The sequence below is a fragment of the Glandiceps talaboti genome, chromosome 11 (genome assembly GCF_964340395.1).
Source record: "Glandiceps talaboti chromosome 11, keGlaTala1.1, whole genome shotgun sequence".
In the NCBI taxonomy this organism is placed as follows: Eukaryota; Metazoa; Hemichordata; class Enteropneusta; family Spengelidae; genus Glandiceps; species Glandiceps talaboti.
In genome coordinates, this window is record NC_135559.1 from 11,505,576 (window position 1) to 11,521,043 (window position 15,468).

General features: G+C 36.0%; 1 protein-coding gene across 1 annotated transcript in view; it reads right to left on the reverse strand.

The window, feature by feature from the left end:
- Nucleotides 1-1,558: 1,558 nt before the first annotated feature.
- LOC144442793 (neuroligin-4, X-linked-like) overlaps nucleotides 1,559-15,468 on the reverse strand; it is a 54,466-nt gene continuing 40,556 nt past the window's right edge. Inside the window, exons 2-7 of the mRNA XM_078132167.1 lie at nucleotides 9,309-9,479; nucleotides 7,880-8,065; nucleotides 6,719-7,193; nucleotides 5,401-5,621; nucleotides 4,140-4,284; nucleotides 1,559-2,156 (exon numbers count right to left, since the gene is read on the reverse strand). Of these exons, the coding sequence (XP_077988293.1) occupies nucleotides 1,559-2,156; nucleotides 4,140-4,284; nucleotides 5,401-5,621; nucleotides 6,719-7,193; nucleotides 7,880-8,065; nucleotides 9,309-9,479 (1,796 nt within the window). The remainder of the gene's footprint in view (nucleotides 2,157-4,139; nucleotides 4,285-5,400; nucleotides 5,622-6,718; nucleotides 7,194-7,879; nucleotides 8,066-9,308; nucleotides 9,480-15,468) is intronic.

Below are 15,468 nucleotides of genomic sequence, written 5' to 3' on the forward strand. Positions count from 1 at the left end.
TGTATTTTGTTCATGTATTTCGTAACAATTTAGGTTGTGTAAAAAACATCGTGTCTCCTATTTGAATTTCTGTAGTCTTTCTGGTTTGGTAGTAAGAGCACTTTTTGGTTTTAAAACAGCACTTTCTCACAATCTGTCAACTGGACGCGTCTAAGAAATCCAATCTAATGATGTATACGATACTATTTATCTAATAATCTAGGGAAGATGACTATGGATATGTCTTTTTTTAAATAAAAAACGCATGGAATGCAACCACTGTCTTATCAATCATTCAAAAATATTGCAAACTGAATGTGATGCATTGCTTATAATCGTTATAATGTTAAAATTGTTGCGTTCAACTTGTAGTAGATCGCTATTTCAAATTGATTTCAAATTTGCAAAAAAAAAGATAGGAATGTATATATAATATCTATTAGAATGCACATTTAGTAGAAAAATTATCAATATTTTGTAACGCAACGTAACTTAATAGCAGGTCAGCTGGGAGAAATGATTTCAATCTCAGATTGTGTTTTGGATCATGCAAGTGATGGCCATGTATAACTGTCTGTCCAGTTTTGTTTACTGCATTTGGTCGGTTTATCACGATGATCTAGTATGGCATGCCAACTGCGTAAAAGGCTTCGCAAAAAAAACTAAATAGACCATCTTGAAGCTTTCAATTCATTTTCGGCAGCTTATATTGGCATACCTGAAACACGTTCTGGAATGTGTCTACTAACCCAACCAAGGTCAAGTTCACAGATACCGAAATAGAATTTTAGCATTCCAAAAGATTTATATGCATTTTTTGAGATCATTGCATTTAAAAAGATAACATAACATACTTGGCAATGGCTGGACTATTTGCAAGGAATAGTAGATCATCATTTATACGTCCAAACTTTGGTGATAAACTGGATTTGGTGTTTTTATAGTACTACTATACATTTGAGCCAAAATACTTAGTACTTTCTTAAAAGACAATTCATACAATAAAGTCTATATAAAGTGCATATCTTTGCATAGCAGAAACGCAGTAATGTCTGTAAGCTATAGATCTTTTGAAGTAAAACATGTACAGAAAGATTTATCTCTATTTAAGCACCACTTCAGTGAAACACTATAACTTGAAGTGACTGAATCTATGATTATGTCTTTCTTAATGTAGAATCACGGAAACATTTGCCTCTACGATTCTACAAATTTCATTTTGATGCCTAACTAGGCAACCATCTATAGTACAATTAGGCGATTAATGTAAGTAGAAATTAATAAACTATGCACTGTATTTCGCCTGACTCAACTTACGATTAATTGTCCATCATCCAACTGCTAAAAAACGAAAGTCATTGATATAGTCGACGTTGAGGGCGCTGTTATGATCAATATGTTTTCAAGCACCTCAAGGTGTACGATTTCATGTGTCTGCTGCAATCAATGAAACTGGCGCTGATTAAAAGGTGTTGTAAGAATTCTTGGCAGGCTGGGGCCGATGTCAAGGTTCTTTGACCCTTGTGGATCTTTTTGAATAAATAAATATATATGTATAAATCATTCTATAAATTTTCAATTAAACGACCGTTGTCCTTCCCGCTCCTGCAGCAGCTTCAGCAGCTTTAGCTGCTGCTGCAGCACTGCCTGCATCCTTGACGTAATAGACCGTTGCCAAGCCAACGACATTTAGCAACAACAAGCCACATCCAACGGCAATGACCGCACTCAGTTCTGTATTATAATTTTTCTTCTTTCCTTTGTTTTCTCGGCTAATATTGTAAGATATTCCCGGCTCCAGTGAAGGTAATTCCACGTATACTACGCCCTCTGTCGGTGTACTTGTTGTTGGTGATGTAGTTGTTGCTGATTCCGACGTTATTCCCTTTGTTGTTGTACTTATAAGTTTGTCAGTTTTTACTTGGTGTGAAAGTGGGTCCGTCCGAGTTGGATTCGCTTTATTAGCCGATTCGGCTAACGCTGCCACATACTCAGTCCAGAAAGCGAGCTTGTGCGATCGGTAAAAATCGCGAATTTTCGGCGAAGACCCGATGTGTACAAACTCCTGAGATTTCATGTCATAGCGAGGCCATCTATGTAAATTTTCAAATCTGAATTTCAATTCATAGTGTCGGTGTATGCCTGTTGGAGCTTGAGACGTGGGAGTGTGAGGATCACTGTGATGGAAGAAAATAGACAAAGTGTTAGCCTATACTGAATGAATGAATGAATGAATGAATGAATGAATGAATGAATGAATGAATGAATGAATGAATGAATGAATGAATGAATGAATGAATGAATGAATGGGGCGGGGAGCTAAATGGGGAAGAGATTTGCCTTTCATTAAGCAAAATTGGACAGAGTGTGAATTTCATATTCGGAATGCTATCATATATAGTTGAGGAAAGAATATCAAACATTGGAGATGCAACAACTACTACTAACTTATGTAAGGTAGTTTTTGTCCTATATCGTACTCCATGGCTTTTGGAAGGACCTGCATGTGGTATTAAAACATAACATGGTAACATATTTTACAGCCATAAACTTGAAACCCTGTATACTACCATACAACCAAGATCAGTATTGTCTAAAGTACAGTTTACACAACATCACTTTCATTGAACCAATCGTCAATTTTCTTTCGTTTTGAAAACGCCTCTCACTTAGAGCGTGGATGTATTTTTATGAATCTAGTAACTGTTTGTGTTCTGCAGTTAGTCAAATTCACAATACCGTACATCTTTTCTGTTTGATACAACCATGCAGGAACCAGTAAGAAACTGAACATGCTACTCTAAGACAGCAAGATTGAATGAGTAGTTTCTTGCTACATTTTGTCTAAAATGAAATGAACTACACATGCCACCATACAGACATCAAATGAACACCGCAAATGACATTTGACGACGCCCTTCATCGCGTGTTGATACTAAGAAAAAACATTGGCGCCCGAATGTCTGCATGCATGGAGTTGCAATACATTTACATGGTGTATTTCATTTAGACTAAATACAGTTTCTTGATGGTTTTCTGCATGGTTGTATCAAACGGAAAAGCTGAATGGTGTTGTGAAAACCACTGTAAGTAATAATTAATCAAGGTTATACCGGACACATACACTTTCCCTTGGCGTTTCTCAGATAGTCAACACTGTCTGGGGCGTTACTACAAAAACAGAGTGACTATAGAGTTTCAATAAGGTATTTTTATGTCTCGCACAATTTTTTTTTGTTAGGAATTACACAAACAAACATACAGCCTGATAGCCCGCAAGTGTATAAAATGTTACACTTTATCTCACCGTGAACACAAATCAACATATCTCTGGGGTGAGACAATGAAGATTCAAACACAAAACTGTTTATTTGAGTTCACAGTGAGATAAAATGTAGCCATTTTATGCGCGTGCGCGCTATCAGTGACTGTATTTTTTGTTTGTGTGATTTGTAAGAACATTATATCAGCCTAACTCTATGCTACAGTCACTCTGATTTTGTAGTATATTATTCAAAATAATAGCTTCACCAAATAAACCATTGTAACTCTCTGTCTGTAAGTAGTAGTACAATTCTCGCTACCTGCAATACAATTCTACACATCACTGTGGAGTTAAATGGAACGAAGTCGCGCGACAACGCGTTCTAATGTCGACAACTACACTTCCGGTCACTGAGCTATGCTAATACACAGGAATGTTTCTTTCCCATTTTCTGTTGTAGACATCACTTGTAATTTTGCTCTGGAAAGATACTGTACATATTTAAATTTCCCACCTCCATAATTATATGAGCTTAAAACTTGCGTTTATCTTATTTGTTACAAATTAAACTGTTTGGAAGAATCATTCACGTGTTTGACATAGGCGACCAGAAGTGTAGGTGTCGATAAATGCAAGCGCGGTCGCGAGACTGCGTTCCATTTGACTCCTTAGCGATGCATAGAATTGTATTGCAGATAGCGAGAATTATCACTGATAAATGTTTCAAAAATGTTTGCCTATATTTTCACTAATCGGTATACTCAACCGTGAGGAATGGTGTCATTATAATGATAATGTTATAGACTGTATTTAAGACACAACTGCGATTACATTATCATGTCACGGTGTTTTTCATAAGGAATGTGAATTGTGAATTTTAGAATTTGTTACATACCCAGTCTTTGCAAAGTTAGCCCAGTAAGTGATAACAGCCAAACTAACCAAGGCGTCTGATTTGCTAAAATTGTATTCAAACATTCCGAGTCCATTTACAAGTGGAGCACCAAAAACAAAGGGAATTTCTTCTCCGTGTATAGCACCTGTAATGAAAAATAAAACGGATATGAAAGGGAAATAACAACGCTTCTTTAAAAGAAAAGGTCCAGTCAGATTTATTTTATTTTATTATATTATTTATTTATTTATTATACTTGATCACGGGCAAGTCAAAATTACAAAATAATAAAAATCAAAAGTAGCATATACAATATACTACTGTTACGGATGATAGAATACAACTTTTTTATATTCGATAAGTTTTGATGTTTTGCGAGGTCACTGTGAACTCTCAGCTGTCATGAATTAATACTTAGAACAAATGTTTGCAATTCGCGAATAGTATTCTTCTGAGATGACAACACTGAACGTTATTAAAAGATCGTTGATGTCAAATAATGATTTTTTACAGACAGTTGGAAGAACAATGACGTGATCACATTATTTGGCTATCTTGCATATTTGTCAATATTATTTGCATTGAGTTAAGGCAACAACAACACTTCCGTTTTATTCATTTATGGTGTTGATTATTTTATCATTTGAGTATTGTATATTTTGTGTTTATAAGAATTTAATGTTGAAATAAACTTATGGCTTTCACTTTGGAAAGGAGGAGCTGAGGCAAGGAGCGTCCATCTGCTCCCTGGCTGGCTACTTCTAAAAGGATCCTAGTTAAACATGAATATTTAGTCTGAACTAATTCCCTTTCAAGTCCAATTCGATCCTGTGTACCGAGTAGAGACAGAGCGAGTAACAACGATAAAAAAGTGTTACGTTGACATTAGAGGTCTGCCCGCCTATTTGTAACACTCAGTACAACGCAAGCGAGAAAGAAACAATAAAAAACAGCCTGTAAAGGGAGTGGACAAACGGGTGTCAAGCACCTATACTATTGTCCAACCAACTAAATTATTTCTTCCTTTAGTTCACCTGTATTGATTGCTGCTAGCTATCAACTTGAATATGATTGTGTATAGCACATTGGTAACTAGTTTGATTTCGCGTTTGTGCTGTGAAGGTTGCCAAACAAATGCCGAAGGATGAGCGTGCTCAGTGCACAGCTTAACGCTCTCGATGTGCACATTCCGTCGCTTGTAAGATATCAAAAGAAACCTGGTTTCACCGCATCGCAAGACACTGCAAAGAGTTATACGCACCTGTCCATTGAGGAGAATCTCCATTCTTGAGTCGATGACCGTACGAATAGAGATAAACTGACCTCCTGGCCCTTGACAAGAGTTGTACGTTTTCAATAACTGGCAATGCATACAGTCGATCTGTCATAGCTTCGATTATTCCATCTCTTATTTTATACGGATTGTCCTTACCACTCACCCAATCAGTGTACTCAAAGTTTATTGCCATGGCAACCTGTTCGCTGCGAAAGACAGAAAAATAGAATAAGGTAATTTATAAATTCAAATTTGGTACAAAAAAATGTTTATTTTGTTGTAAACGACAAGAAATCTAGTATACTAGTATACTATATACGATACTTCATGCGCCATTGCTCTGATGAAGGTGCTACACTTGACAAAGAGCTGGCCTGAAATATTGACATGTCGATTCAAGTGTCGAGGCCTGGATGACCATTAATTAATTTTCAATACCATCGAAGGCGTGCATCGATTTAGCATTAGACCTAAAACAAATAATTGTTTGGTTCGGGTTACCCTACCCCATATAGATTTTCACTGCCTACCCTAAAGAAAATTTTACGTATTCGAGAAAAAAATAATACAATCGCAAACAATTGTGAAGTCTCACGAGAAATAGTGGATGCGGAAATTGACATCAACTTAAAAAGACAATATAAAACTGTTCTTCCAATCTGTAATTTCTGTACATCTGATAGGAAGAAATAAATAACACAGAGACCATTCGGAAAAGAATGGAAAACCTGAACTAGACACTCACACATGAAGAAAAAATAAAAATAAAAATAAAATAAAATAAAATAAAAAATCTACGTACCGACCTATTCTAATTTGAGCGCGTAATCGGAACAACATATTTTTTATTTGACCTTACATGTCATGAAGTGCCGATTCAAATATATATTTCATTTTATGCAAATGCCAATTTATGTTTATCAACAAATCACCGACATATTAAAATCACGAACAAACTACTACACACATAGAAGACAAATTTCGCAATTGTTTGAGTTACACAGAACATGAAACTGTTTTAATTAAATTGTTGAAAGAACATATTTTAAACGTACGCCCTCATTCGATCAAATAGCTATTTTATGTCGTTTTTGGCATACTGGGTGGGCGTTTCATTGACACAGTCTCGTCCTTACAGACGACGCTTCTCGTTCCCAATGTTTCGTTACCACACCAACTAAATTGTGGCCGGATTGTGCTTTTTCATTTTTTTTTGTCTGATGAAAGAACACTCTAACTAACTAAATAAAGAGGGTAACTTTCATCAAATTGACATTATGGTTTTAACACCATGAAGACTAACCTGACTTGTGTATTCTCTCCATGCATACTTTCCACAAATTCATCCAGCAAAACTTTGTATTTAGAAGGTTGCAGCCGACCGCGTTCATCTGTGTCGTTTGCAATGAGTACGAAGGCTTCACTTTTCACAAGTCCAACAAGGAACGGTATCCCGGACAAATACGTCGGACTACCGTCTCTGTTGTCATTTTCGTCACCTATCTCTGCGTCTCTCACTAGTGTTGTCAATGGATCCTCTCCGATGACTATACCGTCAATGACTGGTCCGAAGGCTGGATAATATCTAGATGTCTGTTGCTGTATTTGGACCATTTCTCCGTACGGTACGTGACGTAAACATTCGACTATTGCTGCCATTTCTTCACGGTTGCAGCCGAATGCTTCAGTCACCATCCGCAAGTGTTTGATTGGTTCCTTAGCAAACACCCATGGTGCAGTGGCAGTACCACTTTGTGCGATCACACGGTGTATAAGACCTTGAGAGAGAAAATATGTTAAACTATAAAATGAAGCTACAACAAGATTTCACCTATCGTAGGCACTAAAACCCAAACTAGGTAACAGAAGGTTAAATTCCTATCATTCAAACACCTGAAGGTGATTAAAACATGAAAACAGACAAAACATTAATATTCATGGCTAAAACGTTCATTTTGTACTCCCTGGCATTCTATTCAATGTAAAATAGATTTCAAACGACATAACGACATTAGCTGGTACTTTGAGAGAGAAATCATTTAGAGTGTAAATGTATGCAAATTTCATGCAAATTTTCAGGATGATGACAAACACACTTCAAATTTATCCTAGCTTCTTAAATATTTCACTGCTCTGATGTCTTTTCATCTAAATTCTAGTAAAAACCGATGTATTCATTCCCTCAACAATCAATGACCTTACTTTAAATTCAAACTTGAACCTTTAGAAGATAGAATTTCATGTTTTATAGATCCAAATATAAATGTACTTGAGTTCACCACAGGCGTATTGTTGACGTAGTTATTTCTAAGATAGTCTCATGGGTAACTATGAAAACCCCTATCTTATCTACCCTGAATATCAAAACGACACATTTCGTTTGTATAAATTCAGGTGTCTTGTACCAGTGTACGAGTACATGCGAGAGGAGGTGGTGGTGACATGGTGTAGTGCGTAAACTTACCGACTGTCAAATTAGACATGGCCAATAGTTGCGCAGATGCAGCTCCACTCCCTGAGCCAAAGACCGTCACTAAGAATTCATTGCCACCGAATGCCCTAATGTTATCTTTGACCCATTGCAATGCTAGTATCTGGTCTTGTAACCCGAAATTACCAGGTGCATTTTCATCACTTGAAGACAGAAACCCTTGAAATGAAAGACATTTATTTAAAGTGGGCCATATGGATGAGGATTGGGTATTTATTTTAGATTTTTGATTTATAAATCAATTTTACCATGGCTTCCTACTTGAAAAATCAATGTGAAACAACATATCCCAAATATTTGGTTGTAACTCAATACATTGCAGAAGATAAATATGTAAAATCTTTGTTATTGTACGTACAGTAACAAACTTTTAACACACTTTTGAGCTTTTTGCACTGAATTGAGCTACAAACACAGACTTAGTCTATTTTTACATCGATTTTTCAAGTAGGAAGCCATGATAAAACTGTTTTGTAAATTAAAAATCCAAAATAAATACCCAATTCTCATCCATATGGCCACTTTGAGGTTTCTTTTAGTTGTGTAAAAACACGTACACACGAATAAGATATCTGGAAGTATCATCGAAGGGCCTTAATTCACTACTCAATACTTATTTTATTGAGTATATGGTTTACTGTTTGTTAGTTTTCCGTGGGTTAATTCTTTGTGCTGTTGTTGTTGTTGTTGTTGTTGTTGTTGTTGTTGTTGTTGTTGTTGTTGTTGTTGTTGTTGCTTTCAATCATGCCGAAGCATAAGTTATCGTCTGTTAAAATATTTATTCAATTCCTAAATTCAAATTTAATTGAAAGAAAACAATTATTAAGGCAATGATAATATCAAATTCGCTTAGAAATGAAATATAAACTTACGTTACATTATTTTTCGGGATATCACAGACAACTTTCAGAATTTAAAAAAAAGCATTTCGGAGAACTCTATGCAAATTGTATCAATCGTCATCTACGTAATTATATTTTCGACCCTTTTTTTTAATTATTTGTACGGATTTACGACAGTGGACAAAATTAAAAATCAACCGATTCCAGTTTAGTAATCACGATAAATATTTTCAAACACAGTATTATTTTATCTATATAATATTGTTATTCTATCAGATAGTGACGTGACGGATGGTAACAGTGACGTAAGTTTCCTTTGGGAATAAACCAATCAAATCGTTAGAATTCGTGTCAATTTCAAGATTCCCCTCTTTGATAAGTTACCAGATCACAAACTGATAAGCTAATGATTTAAGGAGCGAGCCTTCCTTGATATCAAATTTCTGATAACCCAAGCAAACGCCCTCGAACTGTGCTTCTATTAATCTCGATGATTATAAGTATATTTCATTTCTATAACGCCGATTTTAAAAAGATCAAAAACAAGCATCAATAATTACCCAGAATTCCAAGTCTGTAATTTATCGTGACCACGATGACATCACCTTTGCTGGCCAATACGGATCCGTCGTACAGACTACCGGCTCCTTCCACAAAATTGCCGTCGTGGAAGAACACCATTACTGCTTTGACACGGTCCTTCCCCATATCTACATCTCCCCTATGAGCGTCTGTAACGGAAAATAAGAAAGATACGCATGACAGCCAAATACAACTTATACAGGTCACTTATCATATACAGATTGACAAATATTTCATATTGTCATGAATAATGTTCATGCCTGTCTGATTTTTGAGGTCTGAAACGCAATTTTAGGCCCGGAAAAATGGCGCTACAAGACTGACAACGCCGTCGAAAATTAGGGACTTGTTTTCGGGAGACATAGATATCTCATCTCTTTTATTAAACACATTATAGTTTATATGATATTTATTTAGCCGCGATTAGTCGCTAAATACAAGCTAGACATCAGACATTATCAATATTCCCGTGTCTCTGTAAGATGTTAGACGGTGGTACATAAACACTCATTTTGTCACTTCGATTATCCTAACATGAATAATTCAATGTTTGCTATAGTTGTATTCAGAAATGTCTTCCAACCGTGACTGATTCAACGAGTCGGGAAAACACAACAAAAAACATTCCACCGTGTTCCTTACTGTTACCCCCAATCACCTAGTCTCTATCCTTTCCAAATTTGACCACGCCCCTGGGAACTGAATCACATGGTGTATATTTGTTACAACATGGTGTATATTTGTTACACAAAATAAAGTGTTTGTAATAGGGAAATCAGGAAGAGTCACCTTTGTGCGTTTCCCTTGGAATGTCTGACAGCTTAGAATGAAAAGCCATCACAATGCAAAACAGCAGTTGTGAAAAATAGTTGTTTAATTACACTTTGTACCAAAGACGTCAAGCTAGAAAAAACACAATTTGTGATAAGCATTTATTTTGACAAAGTTTTTTCAACAAACGGAACAATGCACGCCAGAATGTTTTGTGTGTTTTTTTCAAACTGAAACTTAACTCTCTAATCCACATCTCAAGTCGAGTTTGATAATCAACGACTAATCAACCAGAAATACGCCAATAGATAAGTGGATATCAATTGAAAATTAAGACAATGTAGCACGGGTGTCCTACAATGTGTTACCATTCACGTCATATGGTTTACTAAGACTTAAAGACGCCTATTATTAGGGGAATCATGCTTCAGTGAAAACATTCAGTTTGTAGAGCCAAGCCGATTGATTTTTCTATTGTTTCAAGTGTACACTACCGAAGTTTAAGCTTTTGGAGTCTTCGTGTGGGGTAGCTGACTGTGCGTGGGCAATGTTTTCCGCTCCCATCTTATAAGCCAAACAATTTAGAAGTTCCAGATGACAGTAAATTCAGTTATTCGGGAGACAATTTCGTTTTGTGGTCTTTTCATTGTTGTAGTATAACTCCGACTGTGCACCTTATACAATAGATTTTCTTACTTCTGTTTATATGAAACTTCTGTGTTCGTGAACAGAGCCACTACTAAATTGGACAGACGGGCTATAAAATCGTATAACTCATCAACATTCTTAGGCAAAACGATACAATACAAGATATATTCAAAATTGCCAAAAAATTTAGGATAAGCATACTAGTATTCGTAATCTCATGTCTTCTTAGTTAAAACCTGGCAAATCGATTCGGACGGCTTCCTTTTGTCGATTTGTGGCATCCTACCATATCAAAACAAATTCACGAAACTGTGGTCAGACAATCGCCCATTAAAACACCCATTAAAACACAACAAGACATTGACTTTCCTGTCATTAGACATAGACAACGGTCAAGGTCACCGTTGTATCGACAGGATGAAATTCAGAACTCGGGACCACGTTGACCAGTACAAAGTGAAATTAAATGGTTCTTTTTGCATGTGTGTAATTTGTAGAATAACGCGTACGTTCATTCAGTTGCTCATCATCTTCGAAAATCGTCCTTTGAGAATCTGATGTTAAAGGCATCGAGGTAATGCACTACAGGAATAGAGTTTATATATTAGCATAAACCCAACATGTACACCTATTGGCTGAAACACGGACGACCATGTCACATATGCGTAAGATCACGTTGTGATCGCGTTAGGTACATGATGTCACAGTCTGATCGCCGTATGGGCACGAGATCTCTGATCCCACTTTGTACATGGGATCCCAATTCGAACACGTTATGTACATCCCGATCTTTTTCCCCCCAATACTTTCGGGAATATTCAACTCAACTGTTATATTTCTATTAATAACTTTTTTAAAGCGCTGTTCTGATAATTCTTACTGTCACATAATGTTCTTGGAAAACGTTTCATTTTATACTTCCCCAGGACTTTTCATTAGCTACCACTTGGTTTATGTCGTTGTTGCTGTTAGTATATTGAATATATCATTGTAGTTTCAAATTTGTTGTTCTACTTGTATTTTTTATGTTATTGTAGTGTTATGTTTGGTTGCTCTACGTATTCTTTTTAATAGTGGTCGTAATATTGTTGTTGTTGTTGTTGTTGTTGTTGTTGTTGTTGTTTGTTGAAAGTGGTGATAAATATAATCTCAGACCACTATTGAAAACTAAAAAGATGTGATGTGAGATTTAATATTTTTGTTGTTGTTACTACTCTTGTTGTTGTTTTTTTTGTCCTCGTCGTCGTCGTCGTCGTCGTCGTCGTTGTTGTTGTTGTTGTTGTTGTTGCTGTTGTTGTTGTTGTTGCTGCTGTTGTTGTTGTTGTTGTTGTTGCTGCTGCTGATGTTGTTGTTGTTGTTATTGTTGTTGTTGTGATCAGTGCTAGCCGTGGTGTGGTGCTGGTGTTGACGATGGGGTTGGGGTGGTGGTAGTGATAATGAGTGATTAGTGATAGGAGAAGAAGGGAGTTGTTACAAAAGCATCTTCGTGAACCACTGCCTGTTTTACGGCATCGTCCAAGACGCACCCGTTCTTTTGGGGAGGAAATATCAGTGATGGTTTGCGCGCATTTAATGCGTTATACATCAATATGTAAAATTCGTTCATGATGCTAATTCATACTATGCGTGATACTTTTAGACGATCCATACTTTTTAACAATCATGTGATTCACCTGATAAACTGGATGAAAACAAACAACCATACACATTTTACAAACCAACACACCATTGACGTCTAATCAGACGCCATATTGGCGTCGTGTCGGTTGTGAAATGGTTTTTAAATCTAAAATCACTTTAGCAATGTTGTCGTGTAATATAAATCTAGGGTTGCATCCAATGGTACAGGTGATCAGCATAACATCTCGTAAAACTAAGCCATAAAAAGGATTTAAAAACTTTATTGCTGTCATTCACAACAGAATAAATGGGTCATTTTAATAATGTAATAGATATAAATGCTGTCATGTATTAACAATTTGAAGTAATTGTGTATGGAAGAAAATGTAAACGGCCATTAAATCGTGGTTGTACTCGTCTGTTCCATAACAAGGATATCCATACTTGCTGTAAGTAGTTAAAGAGTACGCTTTTACATTTTTAATGTCAACCTTCATCCTTGAAATTTGTCTTAACAGAAGTATATTTGAAAAAAAGCCTCCCTTAGACAGGAATAATGAAAAGGCGCAGGTGCATATGCGTTGTCATTATTTGAAGTTGGCGCCATTTCTAACGGTCGTACGCCATGATTGTTTCCTATATGAACCCACAAATGGATACAGTGATATTAATAAATCTGTTAAGTTTGACGTAAATTGCACACTTGACAATACTCATTCCTTTTTATCGATATTTTCATAGACATTACTTTCGAAAGAATGACATTAGGGAGTGAATTATGGGTAGTGAGAGCTCTACAAACATAGCAAACAGAAATCCGATCGTTGCATGCTGTACTGAATGCATGTTGAAATGTTGACAGTCGGTTTCGCGCCAAAATATCACTTGTCGGTTACGCGCCAAAATGATCAATGTTAAAAAAACAATAAAAATTCAAAATAATTTTTGGGGGGATGGGTCACGAATATTGGACAGTTATTAGGGATGATTAAATACCAGCCTGCACTGTCACCTCGATAGATATTGTTACTCAAGAAGCAATTGGTATTAATTTGTCTGATTTAGTTGAGTGAAAAGTCCGTTGAACAGGTAGACAACTCAACCGTTCCTTTCATGAACTAATACATGCTGTACTTCAGTAATCACAGGGTTTCGATTGTTCAAAAGTTATCTGTCTGAAATGACTATTTTGCTTTCAACTAGAGTGAATCCTCATGTCTTTTGATGTTCGGCAACATTTAATATGAGACAATGAAACAACTCGTTCATTAACGCCATTTTCCTTTCAATTACTGTAGTCCTGTTCAATTTATTTGGTATTGTCGTTGCATCGTTAGTCCAATAATATGAAACAAGTATTCACAGTAGCTTAGTTTACACGGGCGACTGATGTATATCATTTAGGCTGCCAACTTTCCGAGGTGATGGATTACATTCACCTGCATACATTTGGACTCTTGTCATTAGCTTGCCTTCTTTTAAGACTACTTCTATTTTGAGAAGATAAATTTGTCTATTTTTGGATATCCCCATAGTGGTGTTTGCTTGATATCATATGGTATACAGAGAAAGGCAATCGGTTTACATCATGTCCAGAAGTGTGTTGACGTCATGTTATTCAATAGACGATTTGTGAGAGTAGTATAGGTGTGCTTGAATTTATACAAGAATGAAAGGTTCGTGATATTCTCTGAGTTTGCTATGTAAACTGTGAAACTTTGATAGCAGTTGTTCAATGAGAAGTCTTGGCGGCGGAAATAGGCGTTTGAGTAATCTATTAGTGAGTTTTCCGGTTCCGGTTTACCACTTGAAAATCACACCTCTAGGCATGCATACAGAGCCCTACTTCTTTAAATTTACCTCTCATCACTCATAACACTCTTGATAGTGATAAAGAAATTGTTTCGGCTTTACTTTGATTTGTATTTATTACACGACTGTTTATTTTATTTTATTTTATTTTATTTTATTTTATTTCGTAATCTTTATTGTTTTTTTTTTTTTGTTTTTTTTTAAACCATGCCGATAATCTGTTACAACCACATCGAATGACATCAGAGCATGGTGTGAAGTTAGTGATGATTAGTTTGTCTATATGCAACACTATACAGTTGTATTTCCGGCCGAGTGTACAATCTTTTCTGTCGGATTTAATTTGTAAATGACATCATATAATACAGATTACGTAGTGCCTTTTTGTGCGTAATTACTTCTATTACGGAACATAATTCATTTGAAGATATATATACATAATATCGTTGCAGCTGTTGCTTTTACACGTTTGCTTGATTTTGATTTCCCTAACCGTACAAAACAAATAAAATTTACCATTTACAATTCATTATTTTCGTCATCAAATAATACTGTCAAAACTGCTGACGTCATTCACATCTAGATACGTCATTAGCAGCCATTACAAGAAATTATGACCAGACGACTGTCCTTCGAGTATCCCTACTCGTATAATAAAAGGTTCATCTCTGCAAACATTTCATACTCTCTCTAATCACACAACTGAATAATTTATGGCTTTAAAAAGTCAACCTTGGAGCTATTGTACATGCTTACTTGTAAGATAATGTATTTACATGCCCCAAGATCACATAGTAAATGCAACTGATTCGTCTGGTAAAAGCTGCCGACAAATATGCATGTCACCAAGAAAGGCGGGAAATCTCTAAGATGAGTAGTTCTGTCATATAATGGCTTCCTTGCGTCATTTAAGTCTACTTTTGAGAGTTAACTTAATGCAAAGTAGCTCCCTTGAGGTTTGTTCATGGGCTGTGTTGACTTACTTTCAGATTTATGGTTTTTCTTTAACCACATGTTCTATCTTTTTTCCTTACTATGTTTAATTTCCGTGTTTTTTATCCATAAGATAAAAGATGAAGATATAGACCAAAGCATCAAAATGTTCACTCTTTGCACTATAATGTACGTATACAGATTTACTAACGAAGGCCCGGAATGGTAAAAGAGATAGACGCATTGGTCATTACGTTGGTTTTTTTTTTTTTACTGGTGTCTGAATTGGATAGTTGGTCATAAGAATTGCCAATATTTCTAATGCAATCAGAATCTGAAGTGATTGTGTCAGTG